Source organism: Canis lupus, chromosome 11, assembly GCF_048164855.1.
Source record: "Canis lupus baileyi chromosome 11, mCanLup2.hap1, whole genome shotgun sequence".
NCBI classification, from domain to species: domain Eukaryota; kingdom Metazoa; phylum Chordata; class Mammalia; order Carnivora; family Canidae; genus Canis; species Canis lupus.
The window spans coordinates 66016617-66033318 of NC_132848.1; the positions used below are offsets into that span (position 1 = coordinate 66016617).

Here is a 16702-nt window from a genome sequence, read left to right on the forward strand (position 1 = left end):
AATTTCATAAACGAATTCAGGTGACCTCTTCTGAAGAATCTCTTGAAATTACCACTATACTCAGAAAGCTTCATCTAATCCATGCAGCTGAAAAGTTAAAATACTTGCTCAAATACAAAGGTAAAGAAAAAAGTTGTGTTGTCATCACATTATTGACAAAGCGAATGAATTAAATAGTTCTATGATGATGGTAATAACTTTCCAAAAAGCAAAGCATAAAGAGTATGTGGAATTTAAATAAAAATAATTACCACGTTATATATAATAATCCACACATACACCATTAAAAACTGTTTTTAAATGAATTTACTGATAAAAAATTTTTTGTACACACTATTGTATATTTTTCAAAAGAAATTTTTTCCTAGACTACATAACTCTCTGCTTTATGCTTCTAATTAAGATATGTGCTGTTGTTTATAGCTCTGCGGTGTGAAATTAGACCAGGAGTTTTCTAATATCCATAAAATAAATTTAAAATATGTTCTTCCTCTGAAAGACAGATAATTCAGTCACAGAGAGCTTATTTCTGTGTTTCCTTTGTTTTCTTTTTTTTTTAGCTGCTTGGTAAGCCAATTTTCTACTTAGAATCTATTGTTAAAACTCTCATTTGGTTCAGTAGGTGGGCTTTATCCTTTCCATGGTCTGTTATGCAAAAATGATGGCTCTAATTTTTTTTTTTCAGTTTGCTATAAAGCAGTGTTTCTCAACTTGAATGCACATGAGAATCACCTAGGGAACCTGTTAAAGAATACCGGTGCTTCCCCTCTCCTTCTGGATATTCTGATGTACCTGGTTTAAGTGGGCCCATTTGTAAAACCTCTGCAAGTGACAGTAATGTGTTGTGTTGCCAAGGCTAGGAACCACTACTCTAGGATCTTGTCACTTTCCAACTAAAAGCTTATTATATTTTCTGATTTAATTTGGATGGGAAACGCTTTTTTAAAATTCTATAGTTTAACAGATACAAAGATTAAATTTCTAATCTATGAGGTTGCTATTTTTTTACTTTGAATTTTAGAGTTTAAGAGTATATTGTATCTTTTATTCTGATGATTAGTTCAAGAAGACTATTGGTGGCCAGTGAAAAAAATTTAAAGACATATGCCTGAATATTACTTTTATAGACTAGTGGTTTTTGTTCATGATATTCTAAAAAACGTATTACAACTAATTCATAGCTAAAAATTACGTCTTCACATGTGAAAAAAGAAACAATTATTTTCCTAGAGATTTCTTCCAAAGACGTTCACCTTTTGCATATGTAATTTCACATGAGGTTCTGTAAAAGTAATCTTCACAAATTTTTTCAACAGTTTAACTTTGATAGAATGACTGAAAGGGCCAAATCCAAGAAAAAGCTACTTTTGCTAAAAAAAAAAAAAAAAGAAAAAAGAAATTTCTGTATCTTAATATAGTAGGATTGAAAAGGGGGCCATTAACTATGCAATCAGTGGTGAATAACTAAAAATCATGTGCAAGTATCATATACAACTTTATGAAATCTATTCAAAAACACACAAAATGGGTAATTTTCCAGAAATACAAATTAAAGAAAATGACTTCAAAAAAACCCCCCAGAATTCCTGGGAAAAAAGCAGCCCTTAAAAATGGAATCTGTTCTTTAAAAAATCTACCTTCCTTTAAGACACCACACCCAGGCAGTTTTATAGATTTTACCAAATGCTCAAATACAGATAAATCTTTTGGGTTCAAAGAGGAGATACAGAAAAAGCTAGCCAAATCACTCTAGAGGGCTAGTACAACCTTCATACAAACTTAGAAAGGATAGTAAAAGCAAGTAAAATTGTTTGCCAATCTCCTATTTGAGCAAATTGTAAAGCCTCTTTAATGTTTCCTCCTTACTATCTCCCTAAGTAGAATCAATCATTCCCCTCTGGCTCCTAGGATAGCTTACACACACTCTATCCACAGCATCATTTAATGCTTTAGTGCACTTACACGTTTTCATATTTGTCTCTCATTGGTGGACACCAGGATCCCTGCAGGAAGGGATATTTTTGTATTCATATCCCCTGAAATGAAATACAGTGTTTACTCCACGGTCACGCTCAATAGTTGTTGAATGATGTGGAAACAGAAGGAAGGGCGTTTCAGGTAGAAATGCCAGTAATGTGTACAGGCAGGACATGGAAAATAAGAAGCGGTGAGTTAACCACTTGGCTACAAACATAGGTTTGTATAAGGAAATAACACTGGAAGGGTAGGTCAGGGCCAGTCAGGGTGGGCTGTCAGTGCTGAGGCTAAGTTTAGTTTCATATCTAATAAAGGCATTTGAGCAAGCACCGGCTAAATAAGATCTGTGCTTCAGAATCCAGATGAGCACCTTATAGAGCTGTCACAGACCTGGAGGTAACCTCTCTGGTTGAAATCCATCATCTTAAAAATAGAAAACTAATGTCAGAGGATGGGTGATCTACCTAAGGGCAAAGAACACAAAATTAGCTAACAGCAGGCAGAAGCTTAGAGGGAGTAAATTTGACTAAGTTTACACAGTTAGTATGTATATGGTCCAACCAACAGGTAAACTAGGTTTGTCCAACTCCAAAGTCCATGATCTAGATGACACCAGGAGATAAGGTATGTAGATCATATGTATACCCTTTAGAACACTAATTTCGTGTAATACGCTCATTTCAAATACAGGTAATTTATGTAAAGTATAACTAAATTATTTTTACCTTTATTATAAGGCAGAATATTTAATAGAATTCTAATTAGCTTTATTACAATCATTTTGATGAAGTCTTTTACTCAATTAGCTTCTGAACCCAAGATCAAGAAAGCAGTGGGCATGAAAAGCAAGTGAATAGGAACAAAGCACTTCTTAGCCTCACAAATCCACACTTAAAGCATTATAAGTGGTTTTAGTTACTACAACAAAATTGGAAAAGTTCCAGAAAAAGGTTAATTAATTAATTAATTATAAATGACTCTGCAGTCTTAAAAGGCAGCCTGAAAGTTTATAACACCAGAAGAGGCAGGTAGAGATAGAAAATACCTGGACTTGTTCATTATATCTCAGAATTAAAGCCCAATAGATAATAGATTTAGAGGAAGCACAGAAACATACCACTGTCTTCCTTGCCTTAAATCCCAATACACCCGTCACAAGTTGAAAATGCATTTAATACACCTAACCTACCGGACATCACAGCTTAGCCTCACCTAGCTTAAACATGCTCGGAAATTTAAATTAGCCTATACTAGTTGGGCAAAATCACTTAACACAAAGCCTATTTTATAATAAATTACTGAATATCTCATACAATTTATCAAATAGTGTACTGAAAACAAAAATCAGAATGATTGTATGCGTACAGAATGGTTATAAGGGTATCGGTTGTTTATCTTCATGATTGCCTGGCTAACTGGAAGTTGTGGCTGACTGCCACTGCCCAGCATCATGGGAAAGTATCCTATCACCTATCATAGATGAAGAAGATCTTTTGTTCTTTGAAAAAGATCAAAATTCTAAAGTATGGCTTCTACTGAACATGTACTGCCTCCACATCATGGCAAAGTCAAAAATCCTAAGTCAAACCATGTATAATCTGGGACTATCTATATTTTACTCAGGCAAAAACTTGAAGAAACAGGAAGGTTGCTTTTGTTTTAAATTATAAAAACAGAATTCCATACTCAAAGTACTGGTCCAAGGTGAAATTACAACATAATGAATGATGTTGGAACCACTGTCAGGAATAGGTGGAGTGAACTACTATCATTGCCTCCTAGATTAACCCTTGTAGTGTTCCTGTTTGAGGCACAATTCTAGACTGAGAAGGCCATTGCTCTACAGCCATCCTTATAAATTCTTGCCTCAGCCATGGTTTGGCACCACAGTCTTCCACAAAATAAGCACTTGACTGCTGGTTCAATGACTGAAGTATAAAGAAGGTGATTGATAATATAGCTTTGGCAGGCTGGAAATTATGGGCAAACAATAATGACAGTACTAATAACGATAATAAGAATCACAACAGTGGTCCATATTTGAGAGTTTACTATATGTAGGTATTGCTCTAAATGCATATATTAACATACTTATCTTCATTAACTCTATTTTTCAAATAATGAAAGCACAGTGCACAGAGGTTAATACCTTGCTCAAGGACAGAGAGCTAGGTAGTGGCATAGCTAGGATTTGAACCCAGAAGGCTGTGTTCTTAATCATTGTGAGATTCAGGCCAGCCCTGGAATTCTCTGTTTACCCTATAGATATGATACTTTTAAGAACCCCCACTTTATTCATAATTTCTTTCTTTGAGAATTTAGAAAAATAAATTCTAGGCTTAACAAAGTATTCATCCTTATTTCAGAATAGAAAAACTAATAATCCTATTTTATTTGCTCTTCAACAAAATGTATATATTTGCTTTATATTTACCTCCAGTCTTCCTTGAGCATAACCTAGGAGCAGCAGATTGGCTCTGTCCTTCTCTGGAGAAATGGGGGCCCAAGGCCAAGCATCATCACTGACCAATGGCCACCAGCAGACAACTATATCCTGAACACAATTGATAGCTAGACGACGCTCTGTTGTTCTGTTTACTGGGCCTGGTATCTCGTAATAGGAAATCTAATTATCAAGGAAAAAAAGCATATGAGAATCATTTTTTAATGCAAAATCCTCACAGTATTACAAAAATTAAAGCATCTGTAAATGTAGATAAATGCAAGTAAATATGCATGTTAAACATGTGCTTAAGGAGGTGTCAGAATTTACCAAATTCTTTTGACACATATATAAAAAAGACATATGTTCAAAATTCTCCCCATTTTTAGCAGAGGAAAGGAAAAGGAGAAATGTGAGTTAGGGAGGAATTGGCTGTAGCAATCCCAATCAATACCAAAATGTACAGTCATGGCTGCTTGACAGCATCGACCTACACATAGGATTTAAGACCAGCTATATTAAATGACAAGTTCAGTACTGCTGACCAAGAGTATCTCACTACTGTTTAAGACATAACACTTTAACAATGACTGACAACAATAAAAGGAAAAACAACTTGAGGAAATATCACTTTAAAGAATATATGAGACATATACACATATATTCTGCATAAAGGGATAAGCCATAGCATCATGCGTAAAAGTTTATGCAGCTTCTGAGAATTATGCTTCTCTTTCTTAGGAAGGATTTGTAGAATTTATTATTCAAACTATGTTATTTTGGAACATGGTTATTTGAAAACATAAGCACGGCACCATCTGGGTGACACATGCCAAGGAAATATAGATTGCACCGTATTTCTGCTTAAGGAATTAATGGAAGGTTGATAGCTTGGAAGAAAAAAAAAACTATCTTGCCATTGCTGGTCAGCAATAATCGAACCACTTTCTGGGGATTAAGCGCATGGCTAAGCCTACTGGACCAGACACTAGCAAAGGGCAGGGGGTCTTCTTATCAGAGAAATGCTTCTGGAGCCAGTCTCACTACATGACAGATTGCTTTCATATTCCTGTCTGCAAGGCAACAAAGGATGGCAGTAATGCGATAATGCCAGAGTGCAATGGGTGTTAAGAACCCGTTGCATTTATGTATTGTATTTAGTAAATAATCAGGCTCATCCAAATTGTGATCTCACCACTCAACCAAGGCCATTAAAATCAAGGTTAATGCTTTAATAATCCTCTGCTATTTTTTTTAATATGGTCAAAAGGAACCCTTTTCTATTTGCATGGCCATAATATTATTGACCTCTTCATCCTCTGAATGCACATCAAAAGGAACTGAAATCAAAGTAATTACCAGTGTTGTTCTCTCATGGTAAACATTTAACTCCTTGCACTGTCCCTTCCCTGTTAAATAAATTGAATTGGATTTTTAAAATGTAGACTGGAAAACTTGTTAAAGGTCAGTCGTTTTTGATATTTACCCTGCAATTTTCTTTGCCAAAATTATTTCATTCTGAAAGAATCAAATTATGGTACAGCTGTAAAGAAAAGCAGAATTATAATATTCTACACTATTTCTTTGTTTTAAAATCCAAATGGGCAATGACAGACAACACAGATGTACTTTAGGCTTTGAAGTGCAAATTCTCATATTTATGCTCCCAATATCACTATTTTAACTACTTATCTTGAGATAAGTACCATAATGGAATTGCTAAGTCCTTACAAATAAATATACACTATTTGATGTCCTATTGCCATGTCAACATGTTACTTACGAATTTCTAGATGAGAAAATAGTTAAGAGACTGACACTTTCATTCCTCGTAGTGCAAACCATGCATGTTAACTGAAATTTCCTATTTCCTGTGAGTTTTTAATGGCATTAGTATTCTATCATGATGGTCAACAGGGCAAGTAAAGTGAACAAGTTTCTTAAATTATCCTTCCAAAAGACAAATGGCAGTTTTTACTAAGTTTTTAAATACCTATATTTTAAATACTGAACCAGAAAGGAATCCTTGGGCTTTTCCAAAGGGAAGTAGGTCACTTCTCCAATGTATAGAAATGATGTAGAGTGCCCCTGTTCTCAAACCCAAAGGCAGAAAGAATAAACAATTCTTTTAAAGTGAAGAGTCCATATAGTAAGTCTATTTTTCAAATCTTCTTGTAAGAAAAGATGACATTCTGACAGTTCCCCCTCTGATCTCATTAATGGGCAGCTACTATCCTTCAGCTAAGAAGACTATTAAGCTATCCATTATACCTAAGTTGAAAAAACATCATATAAAATTTGACATCATAGCATTGAAAACATAAAAAGTTTGAGTTACTGCATATTGGAGCATTTCATTAATTTATTTACCTTTTACATATTGGTGTATTTTAAAGACCAGTATTTGTAAATAAGCAACATTTCAAATAAATCTACAGCTAGCCAACCTGGAAGATAATATCCCATTAAGAATGTTAAGATCAGTTTTTTTTACTAATCAAAATATAATATGAGTACCACTGACCTCAATTAAAGAAAATCAATATTATACAAAATGTAATGGAAGCTCCACAAAGTTGGCAAATAGAACCAAATTACAGTTTATTACCAGAATGAAAAACTCATTTAATATACTTTATCCCATGTTGAAAATCTTTTTACAAGACTAGATGTTTCTACCAAATAAATTTAAATCCTCCCCATACCACTACCACCTCAATCACAATAAGAAATAATCCCAAAGGGCAAAAGGTTAGCCTGAATACTACTTTTTCAGAAACACACACAAAGTTTCAAGCCACAAAGCTGACTTCTAAAAATCTTTGCCCGTATTATGGATAGATACTCTGGGTATGGCATAAGTGTGCATCTTTTTTAAGGAAGCTGTATATCAGCTCTGTTCCCAGTGAACAGTGAACTGTCTCAAATCCACGTCACAGAGGCTGGATCAATCTTGCAAACACAAGTCATTGCTGAAAAGAGGCCTTGAACTGAAACAGCCTGGAAAATGTATTAGATACTCATCCTAGCAGAGTGTGTGCCTTCCAAGCAGTTAAAATGTAATGTGGCAAAACTTATATGAAACACATCATTTAAAATAAAAATCCTGCCTTAACAGATGTAAAATCCCTGATACAAGGAAACAAATTACCTGGAGTTAGTGAAGGGAGAGATACTAACATATGAAGGAGATTTTGTTTTGCATTTTTCTCTAGTTATAGTTGGGTATATGTGTATGTGGGGGGTGAGGGGTCTTCCCACTCCTTGTTTATTACACTTTTTTATTAACCTCTGGAAGTGCCTTCTTTCTTCTTTCTTTTCTTGTGAAACGGAAGCCAGAAGGATAGCCAAGCTATCTTTGCCTAGGTGATATGAGGTCTTAGAGAAAAATGAGAATAGTATATATACTGCCCTTAGCAAGAAAACCATTTTCAAATGTGTGACTTGTCTTTATTATCTATCTTTGATTTCCATAAATACTACATAAATTGCTCCAAACATGCCATTATTAGACTCTCATGATGAGAGTAAACAAGAAAAGGTGGGAAAGCCAATATTTCCATTGAAACAACCATAATCATACAATTAACTCTGGTTTGTCTGAAATCTAGAAATATTCAAGAATAATGAGTATAATATCAATCAATGTGATACTCTAGTATGCCTTAATAATTAATAATACAACTCTATAAATTGAAATCTCTACCTTATAATCCAAGGCTGAGAGTTTTTCCAGTCTTTTGTTTGTATCAGGAGAACCCATCTTCTTGGTAAACTGAATAAAACATAGTTTGTTTTGTGCCAAAAATGATAAGATGATGAAACTGTCTGTGAGAAGAGCTAAAAAACAAATACAGATTTGATATCATAAAATACTAAATTAGAATAAAATAATAATGAATTGAGAAATGTTTTCACCAAAATATTACGAAAAGTTATTCTCATAAGATAAATAACAATTGAAATAACTAGTCTCCTAAATATCATTATTTTACAAGGATATTAAAGATATCAGAAACAATAATCATAAATTTAGTCATGCATGGATTTGATACTTTTTCCTTTTTTCCTAAGACCATTTTATGATACACTGATGTTTGGGGACAATAACCAAGTAAGCTACATTTGGAAGTAGAGCTAGAAAAGCATAAATTAAAGATTATTTATTAAAGATTATTTCATATCTGAATGTAAAGATTTACTTTTATTTGTACTTGGCCTTTAATCCTGTGTTTACATGATATAAACCACCTGAGAATAAATTCATTTTTTAGGGAATACAGATCAATGTTTTCCACCAATTTCATTTCATTCATTCATTCATTCATTCATTCATTTGTGAGTGCACATGCACACAAGCAGGGGGCGGGGAGAGGGAAGAGAGAGAAGCAGACTCCCCACTAAGCGGGGAGCCCAACACAGGGCTCCAACCCAAGACTCTGAGATCATGACCCAAGCAAAAGTCAGATGCTTAACTGACAAGTCATCCAGGCATCCCTGTATGTTTTATATTTTTAAATTTCTCATCAATGAACCTTCTTTCATCAATGAATACAAGCTGAATGAAATAAAGGGTATTACGCTCAATATGCACACATAAGTTAATATCTAGTAATGAAGATTAGCAAAAATATTTCTACAGCTTTATTTCTAATGCACACAAGTAGGTAGACAATTAAAATTCATGAGTTACATAAAGGGCTATTAATGTTATAAATATTATTGATAAAAACTTAGTATAATAGGAATTTGAGAAATGTTTTATATTGCTCCTACCATAAAGAAATTATTGTATGTTTCATATATTTTTCTTTACTTCCATACCCCTGGCTATGCAAGCAGCAACCAAGAGTATATCTACACAATTACAGGAGAATCTGGAGAACTGCCAAGAAATCACATTGTTATCATGGTCTCATGAGAGTGTATTATTTTGGGTATAAATAAAAGAAACAAGTAAAAAGAGATATCTCAAAGACATGAATAGTGTTGGAAATCTCCTTTTAATTCTTAGAGAGGAGCATCAACACGACAAAATCATCACAGCCACTATTTTATTTGCAGTGTGAATAGAGGGGTCAATTATTACACATATGAAAACGGAAACTCTTCCATAGGAAGCTTCCTTGACACCATGTTCCTGTAAGGAAGAAGAAATGGCATACTTACAATCCCACCCCCAGCTTATTATTGTCATGAATGTTGCTAATTATAGCCATCCTGCAAAGTGCTTTTCTGGAGGAGGATGAAATTGTGTCCAATTTATTCAGAGGTAGCTAGTGAGAGCACATGGCAGAGCACAGGAAGGTTTCTGTATTCTCACCTCTGTCCACTAGATCACACTTTGTTTTGATTATTCAGTTAGGATAAAGAGAATTTTCAATCACTAATGATAATGCCACTTGTTTCTTAAACCTTTTTACCTTCAATAAAAGAATATGACCTTAAAAACCTCAGGAATCAGCACAGTATAGCAGAAAGAAAATGGGCTCTGCAGCTAGAACCTGGGTTACAATCTCAGTTGTGTTATTTTCAAGCTGTTCCCTTAGTATCTCATTTGCGGGCATGTTCCTTAGTGTCTTAGCTTCAATTTCTTTATTTATAAAATAGAAATAACTATAACATATAACGCTATTTTTGATTAAATAAGTAGGTTGACATGGATCTTAGAGCCTTTTAGGGCTCAATAAATGTCAGTATCCTACCTTTTTAATAACTGGTTTAAAATATTTTTTCATGTGTTTTTTTAAAGAGTTATTTATTTGAGGAAGGGAGAGAGTGCATACCCACATGTGCACGGGAGGGTGAGGGTGGGAGAGGGACAAAGGGAGAAGAAGAGAGAAATCCAAGCTAACTCTGACTCTGTGCCGAGCATGGAGCTCAACACAGGGCTTGACACCGGGCTTGATGTCTGACCTTGAACTCACAACCCAAGCTGAAACCTAGTTAGACATCCTACCAACTATACCACCCAGGTACCCCTTGATTATGTGCTTTGTAGCAATTATATACTGATTATGGTACACTTAAAAGGATCCAGCTTCATCTAGTATATTTGGCATTGGTTTTTGATATTTAGAAATATTGCCTAAATTTTCTCAAAAGTTAGTATTCATAGATTTTGGTAACAAAGGATCTTCCTACTAGCAAATTACAGATTTTTTTTTTTTATTGGTGCCTGTATTGACATGTTTGGGTCATTCATTCAAAATTCATTTGAAAGTGAAAAATATTTGAAATGTCAATAGGGGATTAATTTTGAAAGAACACACACAAAAACCCCACCCTGTTTTGAAAATATGTTCACATTTTTTAAATGAAAAAGTGAAAAATACTCAGAATATGAGCCCAGTGCTTGACACAATTTTGGTATTAAATATTAGTCAAAACCTGTATTGGTCCCAGGGGTTGTAACTATGCTATTATAAGCGATTACTTGTGTTTGCAAGTCCCCAGTGGTAATAATTAGTGTACCTGTTGACACACTATTTCTCCTGCCCCACTGTTTATGTAGGCAATTGATTTGCACTTGGGGGTAATTACCATCACTGATGGAGTCAGAGATGAGCTTCCCCACCAGGCTTCTGTCAATCACCACTTTCTCCAGCTGTGGCCCAGAGAGGCTTAAGGACACCAGCACACCTGAACCAAAGAGGAGCTAAAACCAGGTAAAGGGATCAGAGGGGGAGAGGAGATATACTGAGAATTAGAGTCTTTAAAAAAAAAGTCTCTCTTCAAATATATAAATTATAAAGATATATATACATAGGCATCTACACCATGAAATTATAAAGAGTTTTTCTTCATCAGAAACAATCACTGCCATTCTGAGTAAAAAGATACAGGTGACTAAATGATGCAACACAATAAATGCACTGAATAAAGCTTTGTGCAGAAACTGAATTTAGTCCATGATTATTAGTAGTCTAATCATCAAAACACTTAGAAAGCACCCATGTAGAAGTAACTGTTTTGCATTGCATTCAGAAATGTACTATGTTTTATTAAAGTATTTCGAAAGATTACTATTTATGTCAAATTAAGAGATTTCTGAAGGTTTGCTATACATCAAATATAAAAAGATGCTACATTAGACTATAAACAGTGAACGCTACAATTTATTTGGAATTTAAACCCCACTTCTACAAACAAAGATCTTGTCAGTTTAAAAATATTAAAATACATGTAAATCTAGGCAACTAAAGTAAAATGTCAAACTATAAAATTCATAAATAAATAATACATACCACAAACAATTTCTCAAAAAGAGATACATAGTAAAATAGCTGGGCTTTACCAATACCAGTGTTCATCCAACCACCCAAAAAAAGATGACTGGATATCACCATTATGATGTTATACTGCTCCTTTCCATTTGTGGCAACATCATTCATTCATCTCCAAATGTTTAAAACTTCTGAAAGGACTATGCATATGCGTATGCTTGTTATCTATGAGATTATGAAATATCAACATTGGAAGAAATTGTTTCACCTTCAAGGCAACAGACTCAAGGCAGATGAATCATGCAATAGCATATGGTATAAAAAGAAAAAAAACCAATTGTCAGTAAACTAATTATCAACATGCTAGCCAAACTCAAAGACAACTATGATTTTAAACAAAACAGGGGAATTCCCCACCTACCTAGGCATCATGTCCCAGCTAGACAGGATGATTCTGTGTCAAGACATATTTAGACATGTGTGAAGGATGAGCAGCAAGAGGGACCAGGTTAATATAAAGAAAGACTATTACTTCCCCACTGCACAACAGATTCCAGGCATATGAATAGGAAAAGAAACTGAAGCGTCCCACATGACTTAATAGATTGTCCATTTAATGTCAATGCCCCTAAAGGAGGCAGACGGCATGAAGATGTGATCATTTTTATTCATTTGGGAAACTAATAAGAACATTTGTTCCAAGAATTTCAAAATATTCACAAATTAATCCCTACTGAATTACATCCAGCCCTGCAATACACTTTGATGGCTAACACTGATATTTCCCTTTGGGGAATTCCCCCATAACATAGCACATGGTCTTTACTTCTAAATTCTCCCTTCTCAGGCAGGCAGTTTTAGGGTCATCTTTCATACCTAGTTCCCTCCTATGTCACAGCTTTTTTCTCCCGCCCCCATTTATTCAAAACATGTCTAAGATCTGTTCCTTTTCTATTTATTTTTATCTACTAAAACTTTACATCTATAATCTTGAGCATCTCTTTTCTTAATTATCCACTGACTACCAGCTCTTTATGGATACTGGCTAGGACACTTTTGTCTTTGTTTCTTCAATGTCTAAAACAATACCAGGCATACACTAGGTGCTAATGAAATGTTCGAAGAAAAAAAATCATAATTTAACTCATTATAGGATCAGATTATTCATGGTCAGATAGAAACTTAGTCTAATCTTCCACAAATGTGGAAGTTCCTTCTGCAGCATCCCTTCAAGCATCCCTCAAGTATTCAGTCCATGCTTGAATACATCCAGTGATTAGGAGTTCATTATCTTACTAATTGATTTAGAGATCATTCATTCATTTTTTTTTCATTCAACAAAAACTGAATGTTGATTATATGGCAAGCACTAAACTAAGTTTAATGGCTCAAAAGAGAATAAAATATTGTCCTCAAAATAGGTTAAAGGCAGGTTGAGAGAGGCAGAGATACAAGCAAATAAGTGTAATAAAGTGCTATTGCTGGTCCTATTATAGGAGTACATACTGGGGAGACTAGGGATATCGAATAGGGAGATGGTGACACTTGAGCTGAGGTAAAAATACTGCCTTCCAAGAACTTCCATAATAACCTGAATTTTTCAATAGCATATATTAAAATATTAAAAGATAGTGTTAAGCATGGACTCTGAAATCGGAATGAAATCAGCATTGGTTCTACCTCTTACTAGCTATGGGACCTTGTGGAGTTACTTAACTTCTCTGTAACTTCATTTCCTCATCCAAAAAGATAGAGTAACATCTACCTCATAGGATGAGCATTAAATAACTTTTTACAAACAGTATTTAGAATGCCTAGCACATAGTAAATGTTTGCAATTATTATTATTCGACCAATACTCATATGATGTGTATTCACTATACTATTTGCCATCTCTGAACACCTATTTTTGTCTTTCTAAAAATCTTGCGCCCAGACTGGACTCAATACTAAATAGGGTACACTAGACTCCAGGTTAGTTGTCACCAGTACTATCCTTTTGTCACCTTTCCCAATTGCTATGATTTCATAAGGATATTGTTTCCAAGATATGTGCAAGTTCCTCCAGAACTGCAGAATTTAATTTGTCCAAGTCCCAAATTTCTTGTTCCTTATTTTCTGCTCTTAGGCACCAGCATCATGAACTAACCCTCATCTCCTAATAGTAACTGCTGTTTCTATGTTTGAGCATTTGCTATCTCAGAAAGGTAATTCTAAAAGACCAGTCTTGTGGGATGGAGATATAAAGTGCAACCTGTGAGAGTAAGTAAAAGGTGGACTTAAGCTAGAAAGGATTCGAAGGGTAAGTGTCAAGGTACAGTAAGAAAGAAAGCATGCGTGCTGCAGTAGATACCACATGGAGATAGGAGCAATGATTTGGGAACTGTGAATCCTGCCCACTGAGTTTCAGCATTCCTTCAGAATCTTTGTTCAAAGGATACGTGCAGCCACTTATCCTTATATTCAATTCACTCATTCCACAAATATATATTTAGTATTTTGTAAAAGCCAGGCCCTATTCTAGGTACTGAAGACAACAGCAGTGAACATAACAAAGCCCTTGCCCTCCCTCACCTCAGGGAGCTTGCATTCTCATGTAGACACAAGCTACAGGTAAAGAATTTTGGTATAATGTCAGATGGCAATAAGAACTACAGAGAAAAATAAAGCACAGTAAGGATGGGGATTTTAGGAGAATGCTGTTTTTAGAATGACTAATAAAGAAAAAAAAAAAAAAAGACCTCTCTAAGGAAATGACATTTGAGTACTATGATTTGAGTACTATGATTGAACAAATCACAGTATTATTTGGAGAAAGGGAATCGAGGCAGAGAACTGCAAATGCAAAAACTCTAAGGTCAGAATGTGCCTGGAATGACTGAAGAAAGCCAGGGCAAAGTAGCTAAGGGGAAATGAGTGACAGTGATATATATTCATAGAGGATGAAATCAAAGAGGTAGCTCTAGGGCCAGGTTAGGTTGATGAGAAATTACTGGATTTTAAGCAGCAGAGAATTATAATCTAATTTATGTTTTAAAGAGGGGTATGGGCAAAAGTAGAAGCTAGGAGACTATTAGGAGGCTATTGCAGTGGTCCAGGTGAGAGATGATGATGGCTTGGATAGAATGGCAATGCTAGAGGAAATGATATGTGGACAGATTTGAGACATATTTTAGAGGGAATCAACCAGGACCTGCAGAAGGATTGGATATGGCATACAAGAGAAAAACTCAAAAATATCTGGGCTGAGCAAATGGATTTAATGAGATAGGCAAGACTCAAAGAAATACATATTTAGGGGGGATCAAAAGTTTGGTTTTGAACATGTTAGTTTATCGTGTCTATGGACATATGAGTAGAGATATTGAGTAGACAATTAGAAATGAGTCTGAAGCTTAGGGTGATGTAAGGGCTGGAGATATATATTTAGGAGTCATCAAGAATATAAAGGTAGTGTTTAAAGTCATGGAACTGGATAAGCGGTCCTTAAAAAATGAGTTAGAGAGGTCATATGGTTAGGGCCACAATCCACTCTGATTCATATTCTCGTAAGAGGAGGAAGAGAAAACAGAAGTTCGCTCTTTCTCCCTCTCTCTCTCCCTCCATGTCCACAAACAGAGGAAAGGCCATATAATGATATAGTAAGAAGACTGCTGTCTTTAAGCCAGGGTGAGGGGCCTTAACAGAATGCAACCCTGACAGCACACTGATCTTGGAATTCTACTCTCTAGAGCCATGAGGAAAAAAAAAATTTCACTCAATCAATCAATAAAAGTTGAAAGAGAAAGAGGCCCATGGTCTGAGGTTTGAAGCATTCCAATCTGTAGAGGTGTTAAAAGGTCACGTTAGCACCCTTATTGAGTTAGTCTGGGTACTCATTAGGATCAAGCTATGTGCATCATTATAGATCTCTAAATGTCTTGTGGCCTAGAGGTATCTCTGACACTAGATTTTGAAATAAGAAGATATAGATAAATTAATAAGCTAATTAACATTTTTATAAAACAACCTGTGGGAAAGCATAAAGTTTCCAAATACCGGTGCCAAAGATAGTCCTGGATATAGTAATGGAGATAACCAGAATCAGGAAAAATTTGTCTGAAGTTCAGGAAAAGAATATTCAGGTTCAGACAGGAAAGTGTTTCCACCTGTTTCCCCAAAAGGTTTGCTTTTAAACTCTCTAAAATAAAAATGGCCTACATAAGATTCGGCAGAACAAGAAGGAAAAGGGACACTAAGATATTGTCCTATCTTGGGACGCCCAGGTGGCTCAGTGGTTGGGCGTCTGCCTTTGGCTCAGGGCGTGATCCAGGGGTCCCAGGATCAAGTCCTGCATCTGGCTTCCTGCATGGAGCCTGCTTCTTCTCCCTCTGCTTGTGTTTCTGCCTCTTTCTCTCTGTGTCTCTCATGAATAAATAATTAAAATCTTTAAAAAAAAAAGATATTGTTCTATCTTACTGCAAGGAATTGGAGAATTCTGACAGGTCAGAAAATGAAAAAGACGAGAGAAGTAAAGGAAAGCCACTACAGAGCAGATCTGAGCTTGAAAATAGATCCACAGGAACAATCAATGGAAGGCCCATGAGATTTCCCAAAATTGTTCCAATTTTAACGTTGTTCTTTGTGCAGAACATGACTAGGGCAAAATAAGAATGAAAACTTCTTTTCTCAGATGGCCTCGTAGACAGGAAGTATATTTCTTATTATTTCTGCTTTGTACATGTTTCTTTCCATTGCCTTTATCATCTCTCCTTCTCATTTTCTCCAATAAGCTCATACCAAAGAGGCTTTCTCTTTTAAAAAGTGACAAATGATTCCCACAATCTTCAGATGGCCCTTCGAGTGATTTCTCCTAACCTTAGTTTCAGTATTTAATTGGAGGTGAAATGGCACTGGGAAAAGAAAAAGAAAATTATATCAGATGATACTATTAATCCAAACAAAACATAAACAACCACAAGAACCTGAGTTTCATTTCATTCACTAGGTCAAAAGACGTGAGTGCCTCCCATATAATGCAACTATATGAGGGGATACAATGGTGAATAAGGAAGAC

General features: G+C 35.2%; 1 protein-coding gene across 17 annotated transcripts in view; it reads right to left on the reverse strand.

Moving 5' to 3' along the window:
- The window catches only part of WDPCP (WD repeat containing planar cell polarity effector), a 429099-nt gene that overhangs the window by 275030 nt on the left and 137367 nt on the right, over nucleotides 1–16702 (reverse strand). For all 17 annotated transcript variants that reach the window (XM_072768570.1, XM_072768566.1, XM_072768568.1 and 14 more), the window contains 3 exons: nucleotides 10964–11078; nucleotides 8127–8260; nucleotides 4412–4603 (listed from right to left, as the gene is read on the reverse strand). In XM_072768570.1, the coding sequence (XP_072624671.1) occupies nucleotides 4412–4603; nucleotides 8127–8260; nucleotides 10964–11078 (441 nt within the window). The remainder of the gene's footprint in view (nucleotides 1–4411; nucleotides 4604–8126; nucleotides 8261–10963; nucleotides 11079–16702) is intronic.